This window comes from Mastigoproctus giganteus, chromosome 13 (genome assembly GCF_048544385.1).
Source record: "Mastigoproctus giganteus isolate SK-2022 chromosome 13, ASM4854438v1, whole genome shotgun sequence".
Lineage (NCBI taxonomy): Eukaryota > Metazoa > Arthropoda > Arachnida > Uropygi > Thelyphonidae > Mastigoproctus > Mastigoproctus giganteus.
The window spans coordinates 44072725-44099474 of NC_143587.1; the positions used below are offsets into that span (position 1 = coordinate 44072725).

General features: G+C 35.2%; 1 protein-coding gene across 4 annotated transcripts in view; it reads right to left on the reverse strand.

The window, feature by feature from the left end:
* Nucleotides 1–26750, reverse strand: part of LOC150075997 (FERM, ARHGEF and pleckstrin domain-containing protein 2-like) — a 582027-nt gene that overhangs the window by 187231 nt on the left and 368046 nt on the right. For all 4 annotated transcript variants that reach the window (XM_090387911.1, XM_090387910.1, XM_090387913.1 and 1 more), the window contains 2 exons: nucleotides 14911–15044; nucleotides 8557–8641 (listed from right to left, as the gene is read on the reverse strand). In XM_090387911.1, coding sequence (XP_090244037.1) covers nucleotides 8557–8641; nucleotides 14911–15044 — 219 coding nt within the window. The remainder of the gene's footprint in view (nucleotides 1–8556; nucleotides 8642–14910; nucleotides 15045–26750) is intronic.

A 26750-nucleotide genomic window follows, 5' to 3' on the forward strand; every position in this document is an offset into this window, starting at 1 on the left:
AGGTTTTGTCTGTCAGTAAGCTGTTCGATGAGTTGTCCTCATCTATCTGCATTGGGAGAACCCCACAATGGATGGTGTCCATTGAAGTCCCCCAATAAACAGATAGTGGTTGGTAACTGCAAAATAAGATCTTCAAGTTCATGAATAGTATGGGGGGGGGGGAGAGAGAGAGAGAGAGAGAGAGAGAGAGAGAGAGAGAGAGAGAGAGAGAGAGAGAGAGAGAGAGAGAGATACAAATGTCAAATTAATACCAATCACTATACATGCTGCAACAGCTTCGATGGAGGTTTGTAATGGAATGTGTCTGCAAGGTACTCGTGAATCTAGGAGTATGGCTACCCCTCCATGAGAATTATTTGTACTGGCTCTGTCTTTCCTAAAAAGGGTATAATTTTTACTGCGAAGTCCTCTACAGTTCCATTGTATGATATGATGCATTATTTGGTTTTGTTACACAAAGATGATTCTGACTCTTTTTAATCCCAGTCTGTTTGTGGCAATCGAGCTTCACTTTCTTCTTGGAAAGATTGGGTGTCCATGTCATTCTCTGCATGAAGGTCTAGGATAGGTTCTTCCTGGTCGGTGTTATTATCGGTATCCATATTTACTGCTATGAGATTATTTGTTTTCTTAGTGGGAGCTGAATCGGTTTTCAGTTTTGTAGCATCTGATGATCTATGTGGTGCAGCTGGTGGAACTGTGACTGGAGTGTTGTTGGCTCTGTCTGCTACCTTTTGCTCCTTAGGAGACTGTTTCGTTGATGATGACAGCACAGATCAGGCCCAATCTTCAATGGATATGGTTGGAGGGGCGGAAACTTAGTTTGTGTTGCTACAGATTGATATTTTTTCATCGCTGTTGCATATGTGGTCTTGGATGCATTGAACATAATTTGTTTCTTTGCCTCTTGATACGTAAATTTCCACTCTACCCTATACTTTTGGATTTTTTTCCCTGTTTTACAGAGATCACATGATTTTGAATAGGTTGGATGTGCGCCTTTGCAATTAGGACAGTGCAATGTTTTAGCATCACAGTCTGTTTGTGAATGTTCTTTGGAACCACAGTGTGGATCTCCTCTACAAGCCATCTGCGAGTGACCAAATTTTTGGCACTTGTAGCATCATATAGGATTTGGAACGAAAGGCTGTACTTGGCAATTGAGATGCCCAGCTATTGGAGTTCCAAATGTCAGAATGATATTTTGAGTGGGAATGAGATCTCCATCTCTCCTGATTGTGATGCGTTTGGCTTGTATAACTTTTTGATGTTTAAGTTCCTGGACCAGTTCAGCTTCTGTTACGTTCACCAGATCCCACTCTGCAATTACTCTCTTGGAGGTATTTAAGGTTGCATGTGGGATGACCTGTACGGGTAGTCCTCCAAATGCTGTTAATTTCAGCAAAGTCTCAGAATGTGTACGACTTGCCATTTCCACCAATAGGTCACCAGATCTGAGTCTTCTCACCATTTTGGGTGAGCCTGCCATGCCACATTTTCCAGACATTTCTGTATAAGAAACGGTGACAGAGTACTAATAGATTTGTTTGAAAGAGAATGCAAAATAAGGAATGATGGGCATTTCTGTTGTTCTGTGTCCTTACACAATCTTTTTGTCTTTGTTCTGTCATATGCAATTTCATGGTCAGCATCACTGACAGTACTAGATGAGTGCCTAGGCTGCTCAAGAGCAGGGTAGTTGCCATAGTCCATGGTTAGCTCCTTTTTTGCCCTGGCGGGTTAACTTTCCCTCCCAGGTTTCTGGCCCCACCACCGGGAGGCAGGAGCAGTGTCTGGTGTGACCAAGCATAAAGTAGTAAGTGTTAGTTATAGAAATAAGAAAAATAAAGAAAGATGGCTTTTCTTTCTTGCTCTGTACAAGTATTTTTGTAAGCTGTCATTAAATAAATAAATTTCTTAAGGATAGGAACTTAAAAGAACTATATATCGCTTTTAGTCAATCGCACTTTAAGCACAGAAAAACACCCGATCACAACTGCTTGGCACCCGGGGCCACCACATGATGGAGACTCACGAGTACAGAACTGCATAGTATGGCCATAACCAAGACATAAAAGCAGAGTGTAACTATTGTATAAAGTCTAAATTTGTGAGAACTCTGGGTCATATATAATCGTTCAAGGAATGAAATACACTAATAAATTTTTGGGGTGAAACTTAAAACCCAATGGACATTAGCTGATACTCTAGATTTGGAAGAAAATTGAAAAGAAGTTCCTTGCTTTTTTTCCTCTAAAGTAAATCCACAATCAACCAAATTCTTCACATATAAATTCTCGATTATTTCATCTTTCCCAAGGTCCCTTGAAATATCATACAGTAAAATTGAAGGATTACCTTTAAGTGGAACTCCAGAGGAGTTCCACTTAAAGGTAACCCTGCAGAACTTAGACTTTGAACCTGAAATAGACTGAGCATCAGATCCAGAAGCTGCCTCAATCAACACACCACGATTACGGCCTAATCTAAGTGATATAACCTTTACACTTTTTAAATCTGATTGAAGGGTTTTAGTCACTAAATCTTAGTCACTAAATCAACACTAGACTTACAATCACAAGAATCAGAAGCTCTAAGTATTATTACATTATTCTTCTGTTTACTTGAAATTGGATTTTTAACAACATTGACAAAACATCTCTGCTGAGTTGTTAACAATTTATCTGTATCTTTAGGAAAGTCATCTGGTATGCAATCTTGCATGCTAAATTCCAAATTACATTCTATTTGTCCCTGTGCTGATACAAAGGGAGAAATCAATAAAACTTTTTCCAACAATTGGGCATGCTTATTTACTTCTTCTTTAAATGATCTCAGCCTCTCACTCTATTAGCAATGCAGTAGCCACTGTCTCTAAATTTGACCATTTGTTCATTATAATATTTCCGGCTTTTTTGTAACTTTATTCGTTTCTCCTAATAAGAAATTCATTATACCTTTCCGCATTTTAGCTATTTTTCCGTACATGAACAACACATCATGAACATCCCCCACTACCTCTGTCATGGTACCAACCTTGTTAGTAAAAACATTTCCATCTCCACACAAAAATTCTACTTGTTGCTCCACTACCAATTCTTTATCAGGTATTTTCTGTGCCAAAATACTGCTAAAAGGCCTGAGCTGCTCATATTTATGTCCCTTTGTATACACAAATCCCCCTACTTTACTAAATTCCATCATAGATTGAGGTATCTTAGGAGGAAGTAATGGGGAACTGTCTTCCCCCTCTGATCCAGCTGAAGATTTATCATCCCTTGTATATTTTCCTTCCATTATATCAACCTAAGTGATCCTCGTATTTCACTGTTAATTCCAACAATATTACTCTTATTAGTAACTCAGAAAATATAACTTGTCAACTCAAAAACAGCTAATACATTAGTAGGAACCAAAATAATTCTTCAGTATGAATAGGTTAGTATTACCAATTTAGGATCATACCACCCTATTGTAAATTTACAGTCCACAGGTTTATCTTCCATCTCTATATATTTTCCTTAAAATTCTACTAGTCTTAGAAAAATCAATTCTTCAACTAGCACTAATGCTATGTTCTAAATAGATCCTAAACTAATATACACACACACACACACACACACACACACACACACACACACACACACACACACACACACACACACACACACACACACACACACACACTGCTGGCAGCCATCTTGAATATCAAAAGCCTAAGAAAATAAAGATGAAGTTAGCAATGAGTGCGTAAAAATGAAAGACCATCGAGATTGCTTAAAAGACAAACAGAAAATCAGGCACTGGATTTAGCACTGCCTTCAACCAGCAATGCAGCTGCTCCATCTAACAATGATGTACCCGAAGTGAGTATACAACACAACATTTCTCCAATTGTGGAGAAAATGATTTTAAATGACCAAGCTCTATTTCCTTAAGTAGATTACTATTTACATAAAAATGTACATTAAGTTTGAAAGGCGATTTATAAAAAATGATTTCTGTTCAGTATGCTACATTGGTGATCATCTATGATTTGAAACCGACACAAAGAAATTAAATACTAAAGATACACCATTGATATGCACTGCATTTCCTGATTTTAATGTTGATGGTATCCTTGAATGTAATAGCTGTAGAGGATCTTAAGAACTTAAGAGGTTCTGTAGAGGATCTTTAGAAGTTACTTAAGAACACCATTCCAGCACTATCTAAGTCGAAAGGTTTTGTCTACCCAGAAATTCCAATGCATTTATCGAAGTTGGATTTAGTGACAGAGGTTCGTTTCTCCTCGCTTACCATTCATGTAGATAAGGTACCTGAGACACATATACGAACAATACAGCATTCTGGGCCAAGTAAACAATGTGCCTCTTTCAATCAACATGATGGTCCATTGCTTGCCAAAGGAGATTGAAGACAATGATTGTATAAATGTGCATATAAAACACAGGAAAATACATAAATTCAGTATCTGATCGGGTTATTAGTAAGAAAGTGAGTGCTTAAAGCGTGGCTTTAGTATTTGGTCACCCCGCCTCTGTATCAACTTCATCAAATTACAATAGATCAGTCATTCTTTGATGACGATCACATTAAAATTAATTTGGCTGAAGACAACATGAGCAAACCGGTTCCGACTGAGGAAAGTCTCATCCCCAACAGCAAATGTTGCGGAGCAAAGATAAATGTCTTAGAATCGCTCTAGGAGAAACTAACATATTGCAGTGCTTACTGTTTAACGAGCATGCAGAGGAATTGTCCTTTCCCAGCATTTATCGTAGACAGTTCAGAATGTTCAGAGAGAATTTACACGTGACTCCATTCGTGATGGCAACGAGCGAGCTCAGGCGATCTGATTGACACAGTGTTACTCCATATCATCTTTTAAGTAGTAATGAAGATAATGAGATTGAGAACAAGACTCTTTGACAGTAGCTTTCAAATACATAGGTAAAGATACCGAACTGACGCACGAGCACGTTCAATCCAAACGATACATTAACAGCAACATCAAAAACAATTTGGCCTTTCTAAGGCCAAATTGTTAAACACAACTACTGGGCTCAACATAAGCGCGATCTATTTGCTAGATTATACAGCTCTGTAAACCTACACCTCTGTCTAAACCTCTGTAAACCTCTTGACTCAGAGTTACAATGAAATCAGTCGGCCACGCTTGCTTCACCTATTGTACAAGTTACTTTCAATAGAGAAAAGCTTGGTCAACAGTGCACCAACCTTGAATGGAAAAGTTATCAATCTATTTTCAACAAATAAAAACTGAAGAATGGATTTTATTTTTAAATAAAATTTCAAGATTACCCAAGTCTGTTAATGGTAAGTGTCCAGTTAATATTTTGTGGTATTTTTAACTTGCTTATTATTATTACTATCTATGTCTTATAACCAAGGCAATTTAAGAAGCAGCACCCCCCATACATCAGAGTCATAGCTGCCACTGTACATCACCCTCCCTTTCCTCAGGCAAAGAAAAATCCTGGGTGCATCACAGGTGAAAAATGCCATTCACTGTCTTCTTACACTTATAGACTGGCATGGTGTACATACTGAACCTTTTAAAATGCCAATACGAGTACAGGATTTGATAAATAAAACTGCTTTTTGTTTTCTAAATGCCTTAACTTCTTAAATTTTCTCTCAAAATTAAATTTCTCTTAAATTTCTAAATGCCTTCCATGCAAACATCCCACAAATGACTGACTTAGCATTCCAAAAGGAGAACAAAAAGGATCTAAGACTCTTCTTGGCTGAATATCATGTACAGAAAACATACATAAATAATCTGTGGCAAAAACAGACAAGAGTGGCAGCAAGAGTAGCAAAGACTAAACAGCAACCTTACCCACCAGCAGACTTAATTTACAGATATAACCTTGGGTGCATTTTATAGAGATAACTCCTTTTCTTTTCATTCCTTAAATTTTCATATTAGTCATGAGGTTAAACCATCTCTTCAGGATGATGGCAGCCAGAGCATTAAACCAATCCTGCAAAAAAAAACACACCAGGAAGAGGTCATATTGGCACATTTGTTGATTTGACACATAACTGACACTCATGCCTACCTCCTAAAAGAAAGTCACCTGCTACATCTCATTTAACATAAAGAACATCGTTCATGCCAAATTATTTTTATCCTATTAGCACAAGGAAAACCCACTCATGTAGTTTTCTTGGAAAAATGATGTGAACATCAAAAATTCTCCTTTCTAAAATAAAAAAAAAATAAAAAAAATTATCCCCCTTTTTGAATATGCAGTTGGCCTAAACTGCTGTTTTACTTGAGTGCATCCCAATGAAATAAAATGACTAACAAATGGATTATCAAGCAATTCTATATTTCACTCAGAATTATACTTATCAGTCATCATAAGCATGACATGCAAAATCTAATGATGCCAATGCATTGAAAACACCAAAACCAAAGAAACAACCAGAAAAATAAGCAGCATTTGAACTCTTTGTATGATATTCTGTCATGTAATATCATAGTTAAATATTCAAATTTTAGTTTTTTTTTTTTTTTTTTTTTGTGCTAAAAATATATTCATTCTGTCTAAGCCAGTGAATAAAATAACTTCATTATGAATAATAACTCTAGCAGTCATGGTCTTTCTTGCTCAGAAACACACAAACTGTTAAAGGAAATGGACAAACTGATTGAGCAACAATTAACCTCCTACCTTTATGTAGGACCGGAATTCTCTCAACCCTCACAGTCGAGGGATTATGTGATTATATGATTATGTGATACGAATAAATGTCCCATATTGAATATTAAATAAACTCAAATACAAAGGCTACATTAAAATTTTATATAAACTGATATGTATTAAAAGATTGTCATGTATTCAATTCTCACCCCCAACATAACGCACCAAGAAAAGCCAGGGAAAACCGACAGCCATCAACGTCCCCAAAAACCCAAGCAATGTCATTTGCTAACATGAGAACTGAAAACAATTGTCTCATGTTTCTTAAGGATTAACTCGACAATTGTTTTCAGTTCTCGTGTTAGTATACAACATTGGTTGGGTTTTTGGGGGTGTTGATGGCTGTCGGCCTCCCCTGGCTTTTCTTGGTGCGTTATGTTGGGAATGAGAATTGAATACGTGAAAATTTTTTAATATGTATCTATTTATATAAAATTTTAATGTAGTCTTTGTATTTGAGTTTATTTAATATTAAATATGGGACATTTATTCACATAATCATATAATCACATAATCCGTTGACTGTGAGGGTTGAGAGAATCCTGGTCCAACATAAAGATATGAGGTTTCTTCTTATATATTTTAATAATAACTTTAGTAGGACACATTGAGCTTTAACACTCTTACAATCTTAACTGAGTAACAATGGACAAATTTTAGTTTCATTTTCATATTTAGTTAAAAAAAAAAAAAATATATATATATATATTGTATTAATATGTCTAAATGTATGTTGTTTCCATAAGCAGTCCATGTCTGGTACTTAAGATAGTAATAGACACTAATGCCCTTGTATTGCACTAATAGCTTGGAGTGTTGAAGAATTTTAAGGGAAGGACAGTGAAAAGAATATGATTGAAGAAATTACAGTTGGTGCTCAGGTAATCCAGGGGCACAAGTTCCCGTCCGTATTAGTAAGGCCCTGGATTGGGTAGGTTATTGCAATTTGGAAGGAGATGTCTTTGTATTTCTGTATATCCATCTGAAATGTTATGTTAATGTCTACCCTAATGCTTAAATAAACCCTGAAGCTATTAACTATTAAAATTAAACATATGAACCTATTAACAGTAAAAACTCAAAATTAAAAATTAGAAGGTCCTACATAACGGTATGAGGTATTGTTTCACATATATCTGCCAGTTACCTTCTAATTTTTAATTTTGAGTTTTTAATGTTAGTAGATTCATGTGTTTAATTTTAATAGTTAATAGGTTCAGGGTTTATTTTAAGTATTAGGGTAGACATTAACATAACATTTCAGACAAGGAGATACAAAGACATCTCCTTCCAAATTGCAATAACTTACCCAATCCAGGGCCGTTACTAATATGGATGGAACTTGTGCCCCCGGATTACCTGAGCACCAACTGTAATTTCTTCAATCATATTCTTTTCACTGTCCTTCCCCTAAAATTCTTCAACACTCTGAGCTATTAGTACAATATGAGGGCAGGAATGTTTATTACTATCCTAAGTACTTTCCTAACTTCGCCTCCCATTAGCTGTATAGACAGACATGGACTGCTTATGGAAGCAACATACATTTAGACAAATTAATACAAAATTAATACTTACTAGCTCTATCTTTGCAGCCAGTTGTAAGATAGGCAAGTATTTTCGAACAAATATTTTTAAAAAATTACTTAAGCAAATAATCCCTTTGAATACACACACACACACACATATATATATATATATATATACACACACAAATAATCAAACCAAAAACAGAAACAAAATCCTTGCTCAACAGTGTGATTATTATAGTTTCTTAAGAAAAGTTCATAAATTATGAAAATAATTAAGGATAACTTACTTCTGCCATGTGGATTTTTCCTAGAAGAATATCCCCAACACCTTGAAAACTTTGTTGAGTGGATGATATACCTGCCTTTCCTTCCCTACAAAACAAAAGGTTTCCAAGTCATTAAAAATAATAAGTTATATTCACTGTCACCAAAAAATTTGTGATGAATACAGATAATGCAAAGCTAATGACATTGAGGTAGAAAGCTAGAGGTATAGAAATTATAATTTCCTCCCACCCACCCAAAACAACCCAGTTGAAGTAAAACTATTTAGTATAAAAAAAACAATGAGAATTCAGAGAGTCAATATCTCTTTCTCTCTCTACCTATGGTTCACAGAGAATAATATTATCTGTACATGCACTGCACAATATGAAAATTTTGCTTTGAAGAAGGAACAAATAGAAGTAGTGTTAGGCACACTAACATAGAAGTAGTAATAGAAAGTTAGGCACAAAGAAGTAAAACAGGAAAAAAAAAAAAAAAAAAAAAAAAGAAATCTTGATCAAATCTTCTTGACTGTGATTTTCTGAGGCATATGAAAAACTTTTAAATCTTGTGTGGTGTGAACCTGTTATATGGGACTAAAGGGGGGGGGATTCCAAAAGCTAACAAAAATACACCATATTTTCATAACTATTGGAAACTTAATTTTTATTTAAAATAGTAATAACTGAACAAACTAAATAACTAACAAACTAACTTATAAACTGTGATACATATATGTCAGATGCCATACGTTCATTTAATTTTCTTCCTCTTCATTGCTGCTAAACACAATCAAACGAGAATGTTTTCTCTGTTGCAGAATATCTTCACCTTCTGAACTTTCTTCTGCAGCATCTAGATTTCATGTATCCTCTGCTCTCTTTAAAATATCAGTAATCTGGGTTTGTTTGCTTTTGCTTGATATATATTTGCAAATTTCACGGTATGTAGCTAAGCATTTTTGAAGCTGCCTTCTGAACTTTTTCGAAGAATCTGCATTGAAATAATAAGATTCTAATTACTTGGCTAAGTTTATGCCTTCCCATTTGCTTTTTAGTGTAAAATTTGGAATTTCAAAATTTTCATCTGTGCTATCATTCTCTGAACTGATTTTGATTACTCCAATGCCATTCCACCAAATCCGCTTTGCTAGCCTCTTTTTCTACCAGTAATTCTTGAACATCTTCAGTAGTCATATCATCAAAATCTACCCCTCCTAGCGACTTTGCAAGTTCTACTGTTGCACCGATTTCTTTTTCTCATGGTTTGACCATATTTCCTGAAACATGGAAACTGACTCTGGCCATACATTTTTCCAACATTTAAATGTTAGCAGTTTTACTTCTTTTAAGCAAAAAAGCTATGATTCTGATACAGTCCACAATTGAAAAATATTTCCATGCCTCCATCACTTCAACAGATCTGGAATCAATTTTTTTCCAAAATCCATTGTAATGATTTTTTGATGTAATGAGTTTTAAAGGTAGGAACATTACTTTAATGTTTGGATGACTTAACTCTTTTGGATGGCCTGGCACATCCAAAAGTAACAAAAACCTTGAAATTTAGATTTTTCTGCTTTAAATAGTTTTCCACAGCTGGCACAAAACAATTTAGAAACCATTCTTTAAATATAAAGAAACCATTCTTTAAACCATTCTTGGGTAGTTACCCAAGCTTTTTTATTTTCTTTCATTGGAAAGAAAATAAATAAAAATGCATTACCGGTATATTGATACCGATGCGTTACTGCACGTAAGTAACGTTACATGATCTTTTGATGCCTTAAAACCTGGTGCAGTTTTCTATTTTTTTTTAAAATCAACGTTCTGTTGGGCATTTTTTCCACCAAAGACCTGTCTCATCAGCACTGAAAACTTGATGTGGTGTGTGTCCACACTCTTCAATAATATTTTGAAATTCCTCTGCATACTTCTTGGCAGCTTTATTATGAGCTGATGCACTTTCCCCTTAAATTCTTATGTTATGTAATGAGAAGTGGTTTTTAAATCATTCAAACCAACCTTTACTGGTAACAAACTCCAGATTAACAGAAGATTCTCCATTTTTTTTTAAATGGTTATAAATTTGTAGTACCTTTTATTTAATTACGTTGCTATCTAATGGGATCCATTTTTTATTGCTATCATCAATACAAATACTGAGTGCTTTTCCCATTTTCTCAATTACTGGTGGTCAGAGACAAGCTATCATATTTATGGAAATGAAAGATTCTGCAACAGCAGTTACAATTTTCTGCTCATATTTCTTTATGATCCGGATTGTTCCTTCATTTAAATTTAAGCTTTTTGCAACATATGATATCTTTTACCCTTTTTAAGACAATCCAAAATTTGTATCTTTCATTCTAGAGAAATAAAGTTTCTTTTGAGTGGTGCTTTTTTACTTTCCTTAGGCATAATTTAGGGCTGGAATTTAATTCACAACAAAGAAATTATTCCAATATGGTTCTTAAGAACAAAGTTTAGTAATACATACTCAGAAAAATTAATAAACAGTCAAATAAAAACCAAAATAACCTTACTAAAACCTTAAAAGTCATGAACTGTAGGCTTCAAAGTCACAATTTCTTATGGTCTCAAACAAGCACAAATTCAATAGCACAGAACTAACATGGGGATTTCCCAACAAAATAAAATATGGGGATTTCCCAATAAGGTTTTAATTTGCATAACGACTAGCAACTCAACAGTGGGAATTCACAAAAAAGATTGGAAATGTTTAAAATTAAAAACATCCAACATAATAGAAAGGTATTTCCCGGACAAAAGCTCAAAAATACTGTGTTATGTGAGGTTTGCTGCAATTCTGTAACAGTGTTAAACCAAACCAGTGTAATATAAGTACCGTGTGTGTGAGGATTGCCACAATTTATCAATTGTGTTAGAGTGAAACCATGTTGTAGAAGTACCGTGTTATTTGGGGGTTTCCTATGCTTGAGAGTAAAGCACTGAACTCGTAGGATGTTACATCACAGAACAGATATTAAATGGAATGTGTACACAGTATATTTTTTTAAGCCCAACAAATTTTTACCCACTTTCTGCATATTTATATATTAGTTAGATTTGTTTTTGTTTCCAATTAGTCAGAGAGAAAAAAAATATCTTCAATTTTTCACCTCATCTTATGTGAGACAGTAAGTTATATTGTGCAGGTGTGTGGTCATGCTTCGCACATGACTGTCTCAGTCAAGAGGTTGCATTCAGAGTATATACAAATGTGTGACCTTTGCGTGTTTTGGGATTTTGGAACATTTGAACAATTTTTATTATTAAAATATTTTTATTAATAATAAAAATATTATTATATATTATAAAAAAGAAGGATGTTGAAACATTTCCTTTGCTTCTGCTTAAACATTTTAACAATACAATGCTAAGCAAAATACAGAAGAAACAAACAATATGCAATAAATAATCAGATAAACTGTACACATACACACAATTAATAAAAGAAAGGTGGGAGGCAGAGAGAGACAAGGTTAAACATGTCAACCCTCCCCAACATTACTGCTATCTATGAACACATGCAAACATTCTTATTTGTAGATGATATAAAAAATTACTCCAGGGGCTCACTCTTCTCTTTCTTGGTGATTCACCTCTCTCTCTCTCTCTCTCTCTCTCTCTATCTCTCAGGGTAGCTCGGAAATATTTTTTTGGCTGGTGCAGTATAAGCCTCAGGCTTCCTTGCTAATAATAACAGTAAAAAGATCAATGTCACACCTATTCTTCTAAACTGTAGAGACATATGTATTATGGGTAAACACAAAACCTGTATATGTATTTTGGAGACACATCAGGCTTATTGTCCAGGTTTATAGATGATACTAAAGTTGGTAGGGTGGTTAATGACAGGAATGACTGTATGCCATTAGAGCAGGATCTAGAAAAGTTAGGCAGATGGGCTGAGAAATGGCAATTGAAGTTTATCATTGACAATGCAAAGAACTGCATACAGGTAACAGTAACCCCAGACTAACATACCAACTGTGTGGTACTACACTCAAAGCAGTAGAAAATGAAAAAGACAGGTGGGTAATTGTACACTCAGATATAAAGTTCTCCGAGAAATGCAAGCAGGCTGCCAAGACAGCTCATGGGGTTTTGTCAATTATATACAGGAATTATGCTGGCAGGGATAAAGTGATTATTCCATTGTATACGGCAATGGTTAGACCACATCTGTCTTGAGTACTACACACAAGTGTGCAGGCTTTATTTTAGGAAGGATGTAGAGATGCTGGAATGAGTACAGAGAAGGGCAATGAGATTAGTGTAGGAAACAAAAGGGTGCTCTTACCAAGAAAGGCTTCAGTTCTGCAAACTGCAGCATCTGAAGACTAGGCATCTGCGAGGTGATCTGACTGAGGTGTTTAAGGCTTTGAATGGATTGGACAAGCTCAATGCTGATGGGATTCTTTCTCTTGCTCAGACTACACACATAAGTTGGCATAAATTCAAACTGAGGAAGGACCTTTGCAGCACTTTCGTAGATGTATGAGAAGTACTTTTTTTGTAGATGTATGAAAAGGTATGGGAAAATAACAAGGTTGACAGAATAAAGAAAAAGAGAAAAAGAAAAAAGAGTCTCGATGACCTAATAGATAGGCCAGTAGAAAATGAAGTTGACAGTTCACAGAAAAGTAAAGAAAAGTAGGAAAATATTAGAGTGAGCCAGGAGCATAAATGACCAACCCCATAGTGAGGGCCTGGCTAAGTGAAGAATTAATCGAAATATGGGGAGTTACTATCATCAACTGGATTGATGTGTAAGGAAATATAAAAAAAACTTGAATAGAAACAATTCATTCAAAACGAAAACTAAGAGGATTAAAGACCAAAAATTATTTCATTTAATTTAAAAAATACAAGGAGTTGACAAAGTAATGGAAACACCTCTGATAAGAATTACAGGTACACACTAATAAGGCGTTGGGCCACTTTTGGTTTTAAAACAACTTTTATTCTACGTGGAATAGATTCAAATAAATTTGAACTGTCTTAAGAGGAATATTGGACCATTCTTCATGGAGGAATGTTTCGAGCTCCTTGAGGGATAAAGGTGGAGGAAATGTGCTTCTCAATCTCCTCTCCAAATATGCCCACACTAGCTCAATAATGTTTAAGTCTGGTGATTGTGAAGACCATGGTAGAAGCTTAGCCTAAGTTTCATGCTCCTAAAACCAAGATGGACACATCTGGCTGTGTGTATTGGAGCATCATCTTGAAATATGGCATTGTTTGTGGGAAACAGTGTTTCCCCACAAACTATTCTCAGCAAGCAGTGTGCTTTTTGTGACTTCTAAAACATCCTTTCTGATTTTAACAAGGTGTAGTGTAAAAGATGTAATTTCTTTCCATGCAGACTTCTCTGTGAGTTGTATTATTGTCCAATGGTTGTATCTCTAAGATGCAATTCTCTCTCTCTCTATTTTAAATTTATATTTTGTAGATGTCATGAAACCATGTTTGAAATACTGCTGCAAAATTTTAGTTCTTTATGAAAAATCCTAGGTTATCCATGGATTAAAATCCATGTATACTTGTAATTAAAATCACAGCATTCAGTCTGAAAACAAAGATAGATGATTTAGAATTAAATCATAAAAATTATTCACACCTCACAATGTAAACTGATTCATGAACCACCATTTAAACCTTTAAAAGAATTAAACAACTTTGAGGTACCATTTGAGCTTTTTCTTGGACAATACACAGAAGTGAGCATAAATTAAGAAAGAAAACTGGAAAGTGTATGTAAGGAAATTTACTTTTAGACAATGAGTAATTTTACACAGCAGAAGTCGCTATAACGTTAGTTGCTATCAACCATAAAAAATAATTTTTGATCAACTGAAAAGTAGCTGGTACTTTTTAATATTTTATTTAAATTATAACTGCTGTGTTTTTCATACCTTCAATATTATCTGTTTAAGTTTTGCATTTCTATTTTATTCAAGTGAAAGTGTTAATATGTATTAAAAAATGTTATTTTACTGTTTCCTCTACTGACTTGATAATAAATGAATAGTTTCTGGGAAAAAAATAAAAATAAAAGAACACAGTTGGCCACAGAAAGAGTAAATCTTACATACTAATGGAATAAATGCCTGCTTAATCACGTGGAAGTGGAAGTTTCAAGGGATCTTAATAAATAAATAAATAATAAATAAATGAAATAAATAAGCAAAAGAATAAGGTGTACATGGGGTAGATTTAGCAGCATACTTATTTCATTATTTAAGGCTGAGTTTGTCAATACTATATTAAATAGTATTGGCAAACTTATGTAATGTTTTCAAATAGTTTAATTTTGCAAAAGGCAAAGAAAGTCACAATGTTACTAACCATGCAGCAAGCCTTTGTTCTAATTCTCGCAGTAAAGAACAGTGAAACTCATATAATGGATCCACAACTGAAAAGAGAAGGGCTAAGGCTTCTGTTGGCATGTTTTCCTCTTTGCTGACCTCATCTCGAAACCACTATAAATTATATTGCAAAATTATTAGTTCTTCAATATCAAAATTACACAAAGGTTAAATTATTCATGATACTGGGAGAGCCACATTGTAGAGCATGTAATGAGCTTTGTAACTTGAATCATAGCATTGCTACTAGCTTTTTATATTTCCTTTATTGATCTACTCAAGATTTCTGATGCTACTGGATAATGACAAAGTATGAGCTACATTTTTTTTTTATTATTATTTAACAACTGGAATAAATATTACAGGGTGTTTCAAAAACAGCTTTACAACTTTGAAAGAGTATATAACTTTATTGTTATATACTCTTTTATATACTCAACATAACATTTTGAAATGTCAGAATGTAGCAATAAACTTCAAGTGTAATGCATGTTGACTTTTGAACCCAATACTACCAACCGAACACTCCCGGGCAGTTGAGATCCACTGGGTGACTTTCACCAGAACAAAGCAAGCTCATTGTGTGTTTTGGTTTGAAGAAACGAAGTCTGCTACACAAGATCAAAGGAAGTTTTGCACTCAGTATCGCAAGGAACCTCCCAGTAGGCCTACAAATGTACACGTGGCACAAGAATTTTGTTGAGACCGGATGTTCTGTGTGGCATGCCAAGTCACTTGGTCAGCCACATGTTCCTGACGATGTCGTGGAAAGGGTTAGGGGATAGCTCATTCATAGTCAACGCAATGTGCATCTTGGGAAAGTGGCATTCCACATGTGACTGTGTGGCAAGTGTTATGAAAACATTTACACTTAAAGGCGTACAAATTATCCATTGTGCAACACCTTATGAATGCAGATAAGCTGGTTTGTAAGGAATTCTGTATGCTAATCTTGCATCAGATAGAAGACAATGAGGGATTTCTGGACTCTGTAATTTTCAGTGATGAGAGCATGTTTCATGTCACTGGTAAGGTCAACACCCACAACTTCAGGATTTGGGGCACCGAAAATCCACGTGCCTCGGCAAAGAAAAGTGTACAGCCCCTTCTTTTTCATGGAGATGACCATTACTGGTATCGTATATCTAGACATGGTCCAACAATTCCTCATTGAGCAAGATGACCAGGAAGGATGCATTCACTTCCGGAAAAATGGCGCACCGCCTCAACACCTGTTTCCTAGGTCAATGGATTGGTTGAGGGGTGCCGATAGCATGGCCACCTTGTTCCCCAGATTGGATTTTTTCTTAAGGAGATTTGTTAAAGATCTAGTGTATGTACCACCCTCACCTGCAAATGTTGCTGAGCTCTGAACTCGAATTACCACCATAGTTGCAGAAGTGACGCCAGAGATGCTATGCTGCATGTGGCAAGAAATTGACCACAATACAAATGGAAATCACATTGAATCACAATTATCTGAGTTAAAACTTGAAGAAACATGTTTTGCTATGTTCTGACATTTCAAAATATTGTGTACATCCTCTAAATAAATTTATATACACTTTCAAAGTTGTAAAGCTGTTTTTGAAACACTCTGTATTATGAAAATTACTTATTTATTCTCATATTTATTTAAATATGGCAAAACTCCATTTATTTGAATTGGTTAGAGCACCTGCCAGGGTAGAGGGAGGAATACAGTTTTGCATGTTTTATAAAGTGGATAATTTGTAATTAACGACAATTCACCAAAATTTATCCACAAATTATTCACAATTAACAAATTCATTAAACTGTAATTCAAAGTTGTTATTTAGTTTCAAGCAGGAAAAAATTTAAAATCCAATATAAAATGAAAGTATAAATATAAAACGTATATAAAATGTAAAAGCTGTTCGCAGAAAATACTATCTTTATGTGACAGTTAAAAATAATAGTTTTAACTGACAAATGTTTTTTTGTGTCATGATCCCTCACAATTTATTTGTGAGAAGAAATGAACAAAAAGGGCTATTATGGTTCTTGCAGTCTTTGCTTCATCTTTAGTATGAGGAAGATTCATAATTGAATTCTGTATAATAATATAAATGTAATTATATTAGCTTTTTCTCAACAATAAAAAAAATCCACAATAATATTCTGAACTCTGTTTTATAATTTTGTAATTCAGTTTGGTAAAATCATAGTTTAGTGTTCTAAACTATGAGGGTGGTTCATGATTGACTGATACTTTTTTTTTTTAGTGGCAGTGCAAGATCGCATGTCATCAGAGTGTGTTGCTAAGTGTAGAACAGTGCCATATCATCAAATTTCTGTTAACAAAGAGAAGGTAAAAACAGTTGAAATTCTCTTCAAGTTAAGTGCATGGGATTGGAAAGAGACCCTGGTCAAACATCAGCCCCAAAGATGCTGATATTGAACAGAAGACAAAATGTGATGCTGTTTCTGTCAAAGAACTAGACTGAACTTTTTCAAGTTTTGAAGTTTTTCCAGGTCAATGCAGCTAAAAATAACAGATGGTTTCAAGGAGGGTCCAGGTTTTCTTGTTCCTAGTAGAAGTGTTTTTTATATTTTTTAGGTTTATTTATTCCTTTATGATCCATCCTCCTCAGTATGGTTTTATCTGACAACTTACTTTTGTTTCCATTCTGTTCTAAATATCAGTGCCTAAGATGCTAATGTTAATCAGCAGTGGCGGACTGGTCAGGGTGTCAGCTTGCCCGATGGCAAGTGGGGCCCCCTTGCAATAACATTAGACAATATGTTAAAAATGTTAATGACCTTTTAGTAGCTTGAAAAGATAATAGAAGTTCCAATATTATTACTGTATGCAATTAAAATTTATGTTGTATTACTATTTTAATAAAATCATTTTGATTAAAGGGTGGGCCCCCTTTGTCTCCAGGCAACCAATATTTCTAGACCTAGTCTGCCACTGTTAACCAGGATACATGCGTTGCCATTCCTGCCGAGCATCTGAACCAGTTCAATCTGGTTTAGATGTTCTGTTATGGACAGTGACTTGAGACAAAATATGCATTCACTACTTCACTCCAGAATCAAAGAAGTCCAGTATGGAATGGTGCCAAAAATGACTCTGATCACCAAAAATATTCAGGTACAACCTTCAGCTGCCAAGATCATGGCAAGGGTCTTTTGTGATTCAGAAGAGACATTGTTGTTGATTTTCTCTCACCTCATGTAATGCTCAGTAATACAGCAAATTGCTTTCTCAATGATGTGAATTCAGCAACTCCAAGAAAATTCCTGAGAAAATATCAAAGGAAATCATTCTGCTGCGTAACATATGTTCACACATCTTACCATCATGGTGAATATGACAGTAAGACTGGCAATCTTTACTGTGGATTTAGTATGCAGCAATTACCACTTGTTTGGATCAATGAAGGAGCACTTGGAGGAGCAGACTCTTAAACAGGGTGTTGTGAACTGGTTACACTTTCAGCCCATGTCTTTCTATGCTGTTGATATTAGTGTACTGTTAAGGCAAAAGCAAAAATGTGCCAGTGTAGAGAGAAAATATTATGAAGAAGGGTAATAAGTTTAGTAATTCTAACATGTAGGTGTGTGTTTTTTGTAAAAAATGAAAGTACATGTCAACCATGAACCACCACTGTATTTCACTTAGCAACTATCAGTTTAATGTCTGGAAAAATTATAGTTTAAGTGTTCTGAACTATTTCACTCAGCAACTATCATAGTTTAATGTTAGGCAAGCAGTTGTGCTTTGCAATGTTTTTTTCAATATGTTCATTTCACTTACATGAGCAGTTGCATGGGATATGCACTAACAACATTACCTAAGTTTTATGTAGCTATACTCCTCCAATTCTAATGCAATCAATGATGCAGTGAAATATAAAAACAACCCTGAAGAAATAATAAAATTTGCATGAAAATTTAAATGCAGAGATAAAGTAAACTGATGCTAAAAGACATTACACTGCAATAATCTGCCAAGTGAAATAATTTATGATGCTAAAATCCGACATGAAAAAAAACTAATTTAGGATGGTAACCGATGATTTTACCTTAAGATTCATTTCAGGAAGAATTCAGTTATTCTCTAATTCTTTATTCTGTAAGGAATAAGATACATGCATAAATTTCAATGTGTGTTTTTTTTTTTTTTTTTAAACATTCCATATTTTGGAAATATGGAACTGAAAATATTGTGCAATTTAGACATGTTTATCAATCAACACTGAATGGGATTTTTTTTTTTTTTTTAATGCAATAGTACATACAAATTGTTGGAAGTTGGTCCATACAGCTCACATGAATTAATACATCTACGTGACCAAAAAAGCATAAGATATATACTGTTGTATACAGTGAATTCCGGTTATTTGGGCCACCAGTTAATCGGGACAGCCGTTTATTTGGGGCAAATCTTAAAAAACAGAAACCAATCGAGAAAATAGCCAGGGTTTACTTCGCTTAATTGGGACAGCATGCTGTTTAATCGGGGCAAGAGACCGCAGCACTGGAGGTTACCCTACGATTGTCTCCGATGGTACCGCGTGGTTCGGTCGAAATTCTGGAGGTCACAACCATAAAACAATAAAAACAATTAGCAGTCACCTGTTTATTGGGCTTTTCTGTTAGTGAAATCTATCATAAACGGACAGTAAACTCGATCTTACTGAATTTGCGATAATACCGACAGCTGGAATTCTGTGGGTTATTATGGTGAAATGTGTTTACACTTCCATGAAATCTTCAATCATATAAAAAAAATTAATTTTCAGATCTTCTCTTCATTCCTATTTTTAAAGCTTTGTAACTCGTTACTCCGTTCTCACTTGCACGTATCGTGTTACTTGCAATTTGTGTGCGCCGTGTTTTTTGTTATTGATTGTTTATCTTTTTACTGTTTTAAATTTTAACCCCCACCCACAAATGTCAGTGAACAGAAATGTCAACTAGTTTAGTTAGTATGTACATATTACAGTACATATTAATTATTCCGATTATCACGTATATTCTTCCGAATTTCACGCTTCATTTAATTTTTTAATTGGTAAGGTAATAAAGGGTAAATTTGTGCTTAATATATCTTTACTTTTATAGCCTGAGGATAATATTCCTCCTATTTTTGCTAATTAGAATCACTGTTTAATAGAATTAAAATTCAGTTCACAAACGTGATCACAATGACCGGCGCTTACTACATATCGTATAGTGAACGGTACTTTACTATAGTGAGTTCGTCATAACGTGATTTGATTGTACAGTGAATCAATTGTAAAGGGGGGGGGGGGTAAATTGTATTTTTAACTATTTACGTGAAACTTCGGATAATTGGGGCAGCCGCTTAACGCTTAATTGGACCAAAATGCACTAGTCCGGATGTGTTCCAAATAACCGGAATGGACTGTATGCATATATATATATATATATATGACAGTATGTATCTTATGTTTTTTGGTGTCTTTCCTTTGGTTTCAATGGTTGATCCTTGACGAAGACGTTGAAATCATAGGATTTCCAGTATTATGTACTTCTTTTTATTGTATTTTTTGGCATTATGAACTTCTTTTTATTTTTCTTGTACCTTCTGTGTTTTCTGTAGTTCCAATTCCTGTTTTGTTAGTTTGTTACCCATTCTCTTCCTCACAATCTACCAAATTATTTACCCATTATGGTCGTTGGGCTCATTCTGCTAAAATTTGTAGTATCCCTGGTCCACAAACCATTTAAATATATTGTAATATTTCTCTTCAACCTCTTATAAATACTACATATATAGGGTGTTCACAAAAGTAAAACGATGTGTGAATAGGGTATATAGTAAAAACCTGAAACTAAAACCAGGCGATAGAGGATATCTTCAAGTTTTAATTAGAGATATGTGGGTGATATGTGATGTGGGTGTCTTAATTATTACTCTGAGATGTATCACCTATAATCCAATTAGTCTGAGAATTCCTACTTATAATCCAATTATTTCTCTTGACTTGGGAGAAAATATTTTGCACAACATATTGTTGTGCAAAATTCCCATCAATGCAGTGGACTGCTTCACAAATGCATTGTTTAAGTTCTATACTGGTTTCTGGAATAAGTGGAACATACATCTGATCTTTCACAAATCTCCAGAGAGTAAAATCTAATGGAGCTGGATCAGAGGATCATGGGGACCACACAATTGGTCCTCCTCTTCCATTCCATGGTCCAGAAACACACTGATATAATAGGGCTAATGGAAAACTACACTGTCACTCCGTAATAGGAGGAGGAGGATAAGTTTTGCTATGTTATGTTTAATGTATTTTAGAGAGATATGCAGGATAGAAGGGGTGGGAAATTTGACAAGCAGCAGCCTGAGTGCACCAAAAGCTTTCCCAGATTCAGAACCATGCATGACAGCATAGAATTTGTGTGGTGTGAAGTAGTTGAATACAGAGGCAAAATGAGAGTAGGGATAGGCAACAAACCAGAAGGTTGTGTGAAGAGTATGGCAAGGGCAAGAATGAATGTCTTATTATGGGTGATTTAAATCTGCTCCTTACTGAGTTTAACAAGTGAGGGGCAAACTATGCAGACAAGTTTTTTAAATAAACTACATGATCATTATTTGCATCAGCATGTTAGAGAAAACACTTGTGTAAGAATATTCTATACTTGATCACTACCCACAAACCAGATGACATCATAGGGCTTACAGTACAGGATACATTAGCAGAAAGTGATCACAAGTCCTTAGTTGGAAGATAAAGAAAGAAGGTACAAGTGTTAAAGGTATAGCATTTTTCAGGAAGGGAACTACGAACGTTTAAGACACTATATAGCCTCTATCAACTGGGCAGTCAACAGGAGGAAGATGAATACATTAGAATTAAGGAATATATCTAAAGCAATAATCACTGAAGTCATAAATGTAGATATACTATTAAGAAAATATAGCACCAGGGGGATGAGGATGACAAGATGGAGGAACACAAAGCTAGAAAGTCAAATAGAGCAGCAGAAAAGCATGAAATGTGAAAGTTAATAATTGATGATGAGTACTAAAGTCTATAACTATTAAAAGTTGTTCTGTAAAAGTACCACAGAAAAGGCTAGGTTGATAAAAACTGAGTACAAGAAATCACTGGATAAGTGAGCAAAGAACAGAGACAATGGCATCTTCATGAATACACAGAAGAAACCAAATCACATGAGATTCTTGCATGACAGGTGGTAGGAAAATCTCAGATAACCAAGCTGATGAATTCATATCAATATTTACAGACAAAAGGTCCTTCATGGTGAGCAGAAATGCAAGTGAGGTTGAGCAGTATGAAATTAGTGAGACTGAAATCACGGATGATTGTTTATTTCAAAAACGTTTTAAACTAAAGGAAAGTAAGACTCCTGGAGTTGATGGCACATACCCATTAATTTTGAAGAAGCAACCAGAGAGTACAAAGAACATTTAAGGTTGATTATTAGGCATCGGTAGACTTAGGAGAGATTCCTTTGGATTGGGCAAGTGTCAAAGTATTGCCGAAACATAAAAGCAGTCCAGGGAGCAAAGTAGGTAACTACAGGTCAGTTAGTCTGACTTCAATGATAGGGAAAAACCATGGAGGCAATGATCAAGAATGCAATAAAGTACCACTTAGGGAGAAATGGAATTCTGAAGGATACAACAACAACATAGTTCTGTTAAGGGATTATCATGTTTAACTAACCTGATTAATTATTTTGAGAGTTACTCATGAACTGGAAGAAAGAATGAAAGAAAAAATTTTGAGATTGTTTATTTGGATTTTTGCAAAGCATAAGTCCCTCACAAGAGATTACTGAATCAGGGGGAATACGTTGGATTCACAGGAAAATTCCTTAGATGGATCACAGAATGGCTGCAGGGTTGGAAGCAGAGCATTGTGATTAATGATTACTCTTTGGATTGGGTTAACATATGAAGTGGAGTTTCCCAAGGAATGGAATTGTTTTTGATTTTCTTAACTGACATTGACAAATGGATATAGGGTGTGATGTCAAATGTTGCAGATGATGTCAAGATTGATAGAGTAGTTAGTAATCAGTGCCAAGCATCCTTTCTTCAGGATGACCCAGATTTCAGAGATGGTCAGAACCGAAGAACTTTTAATGCAAAAAACGCAAGTCTTACACTTGGAGAATAGCAACACCAAATTGACTTACATACTTGGGTGGCAGTGAAATAAAAAAGTAGACAAAGAAAGGGATTCGGGAGTTATGACATGAAGTTCTCCGAGCAGTGCAGACAGCTGGGAAGGAAAGTCGATGGTGTCCTATCAACAATTTATCATATATTTGCTTGTAGAGATAGGAATGTCATAATCCCACTGCATAAGGCAACTGTAAGACTGCACTTGTAATACTGTGTTCAAGACTGCATCTAAAAGACACCAAAGTGTATTTTTTAGATGCAGTCTTAAACGGCTCCAAAGACAGGCAAAATGCCTAATAATATCAGCAACAGGCATCCATATGAGGAAACACTTTGAATATGTGGGCAGCAGTTTGGCAACTAGGTATCTTAGAGGAAGCCTAATTGACATGTGCAATGTTCTGAGGGGAGAAAGTAACATGAATGAATGATCCCAGAACTAGAGGCCATAAATTCAAATTACAAATATATTTACAAATATTACAAAAATAAATAAGGAGAGATATTAAGACTAGATTGCAGGAAGTTTTCTTTTAGCCAGCAAGTTGTTGATAACTGGGAAAGTTGCCTCCATGGGTCATTTAGGCTGACAGCTTGGGGAGATTCAAAGTACAGTCAGTCCTCATGTAGCACGATAGTTGTGTTCCTAGAAATCCTCATGCAATGCAAAATCGTGCAATATAAACGACAGGTTCTATGGGAAAAATAGGGTTAGGTGCCAACCACCCAAGATTGAACACACATTTGTAACCAAAACATTACCAAACACAAATAAAGTAGGTGGTAGATGACTTTCATCAACTGGTGAAATACCACCACTTTGCTTATTGGAGGCTTGAAGTGGTGAAACCCATGTTTAGTCTCTAGAGCAAAGTTTCCGTCATCCCCCATCCCCCCATACTTCTCCTTCAACCCATGCATGGTACTAAGTACTATAGATTTTGATACCTTTCGTGTTTGGGGTTTTCATAAAAAAAAATAAAATAAAAAAATATTCGTAATAAAACACATAAGTATTTTATTACGTATTTTATGTATTTTATAAAATACATAAGTATTTTATTACGACTATTATGTAATAAAATATTGCTAATGCTTTTGCTTCTATCGTAAGCAAACTTGTACTTTGTTTGATTTTCGATCCAAACAGATGGCAGCCATTCCATCTCTTCCAATTCTTTGTGTCATGATCTAATGAATTTTTAGCATTAGCAAAAGCACATGATGCAAGGTAGGAAGCTTATATAACAGCAGCCAAAAAAAAAAAAAAAACCACACTTTGAGTTGTTTCTGCAATAAAAGTTGTTTTCATTTTCTCTGCATTATTTCTATTTCTCGCCGTTGCCTCATTTAGGCCTGTAGCACATGCAATTTCACATGTTCGTTCATTTTGCTCAGTGTTTCACAATTTCATACTTTTTTTCTCTATTGACAGAGGCAGACTGGCCATAAGTCTTACCGGAGAAACCCCAGTGGGCTGGAGACCAGAAGACTATGGAGGCTAGTGTTTTTTTTTTTTTTTTTTTTGTAGTTGTTGGCGCATCGGCTTCTGTGGCCATAATGCACCTCCCAAGGTTTTTGCAGTACTTTGATACAAGCCTGAGGCGGGATTCAAACCCGCGACCTTTGGGTTGCCAGGCAGGCACTTTACCCACCCGGCTAGCCAGGTCGGTGAGGCCAGTGTGATTTTGGCCATAAATGAGGCCACTACAAATTTTCCCAGGTAAGAATTTTTGATCCAGCCCGCCTCTGTCTATCAATATTGCTTTTCTTTTTCTCTCTGAATCTGTAGTGCCTTCACCAGGATGCTTCCTCTTCACACCTTTTAAGAATTTTACTTATTTTTAGAGAATAAAGCTCGATTATAAAATGAGGAGGCACGCTTGATACACATAAACAAAGCTGCGCAAGTGTAGCAACTGAATAAATAACATTGTAAAGACAGACACACACTATTAACACCTCAATAGCTCACATTTTACTAAAGCACATTTCTGGGGTACCATAAAATAATAAAAACAATTTCTAGTTGCGTTTCTGCTAGTGGAATCTGTTATAATCTGGTAGTAAACACGATCTAATTGCATTTGTGATAATACAATAGCTGGAATTGTGTGGGTTTTTACGTTCCTATGGTGAAATGTGTTTCCCCTTCACTGATATGAAAAACAAATACATTTTCAGAATCTTCTCTTCATCCCTATCGTGTTGCGTTCAGCTGGGGTGATTCCATGTTTGACTGCCATTTCTTGTAAACACAAAGGCGAATCGTGCATAAGTGAATTCGGTTCGTGTTATATACGATATCGTTCCCCTATTTATAAATCGTGTATGATCGAATTTGTGCAGTGTAAACATGTGTTATACGAGGACTAACTGTACAATTGGATAGGTACCTACATAAGGAGAAAGTCAAATAGGTGGTTTCTTTTATTTTATTACATATTTATTTTGTATTTTTATTGGCTGGTGCAGCAAACTCAGGGTTTCATACACCATATGGCTAGTACTATTATTATTTATTATTTATTTTTTTTTATAGGGGCACCAGAAACCAAAGCATTTGCAAAATTCTCTCTCATATAAAAGAAGTTGGCTAAGACAGGTTGGTAGAGTTGGCCAGTAGATAGGAATGTCTTATAATGTGGACTTTAATTTTCCAAATATTGACTGGAACTTGGGGCTTTCCATTCACACAATAGCAGAATTTTTATTAATTTATTAGATGACTGTTTTCTATGGCAACATGTCAAAGAGGTAACAAGAGAAAGGAATATGCTTGATTTGATTATCAGAAGTGACTCATCATGCATTAATATACAGATAAAGGAAGCACTAGGTTTCAGTGATCATAATATACTGACGTGGGAAATACAACTACTTAAAGATGTATCTACCGTCAACAGTAAGGTGACAGGATTTAACTTACCTGCCATAAAGATGGTTTTAGACAGTTATTAAATTCCTTTCACAGTGGAACTAATTTATGAAGCTGCCAACAGTAAATTCTAAATGGGAAGCATTCAGGAATGCAATCATAGAAGTTACTAGGCTTTTTATACCACCTGAGAGATACTTACTGTTCAAAAGTTTAGACATGAATGGATGTCAGATGAACTGATGAGAAGAAAACTGGAAGAAAAGACATCAGGGGAAAGTTACTGCTATGGATAAAGAATAATAGAGTGGGAGAAGACAGAGGGTGGCACTGATCTTCTTGAACTAATGTTATTAATGGAATCCCTCAGGCTTCTGTGCTGGGGCCCCCTTACTGTTTATAGTACTTATTAACGATATATATGAACATAAATTGAGTTGATTATATAAGTTTGTAGATGACAAAGGTTGGCACGGTGGTTAATGATGGTATTACTACAGCAGCAAGATCTAGATAAATTAGGCAAATAGGCTGAGAACTGGCAATTAAGGTTTAATATTAGTAATTGCAAGGTTATGCATATGATATTGTTATATATGTATATATATAGGCAACAGTGATCCCAAAATAACATATCAACTATTAGGTAGTACCACATTCAAGGTGGTAGAGAATGAAAGTAATCAAGGGATAACTGTAAAGTCCAACATGAATGAAGTTTTCTGAGCAGTGTTGATAGGCTGCTAGAACAACTCATGGGTTCTGTCAATGATTT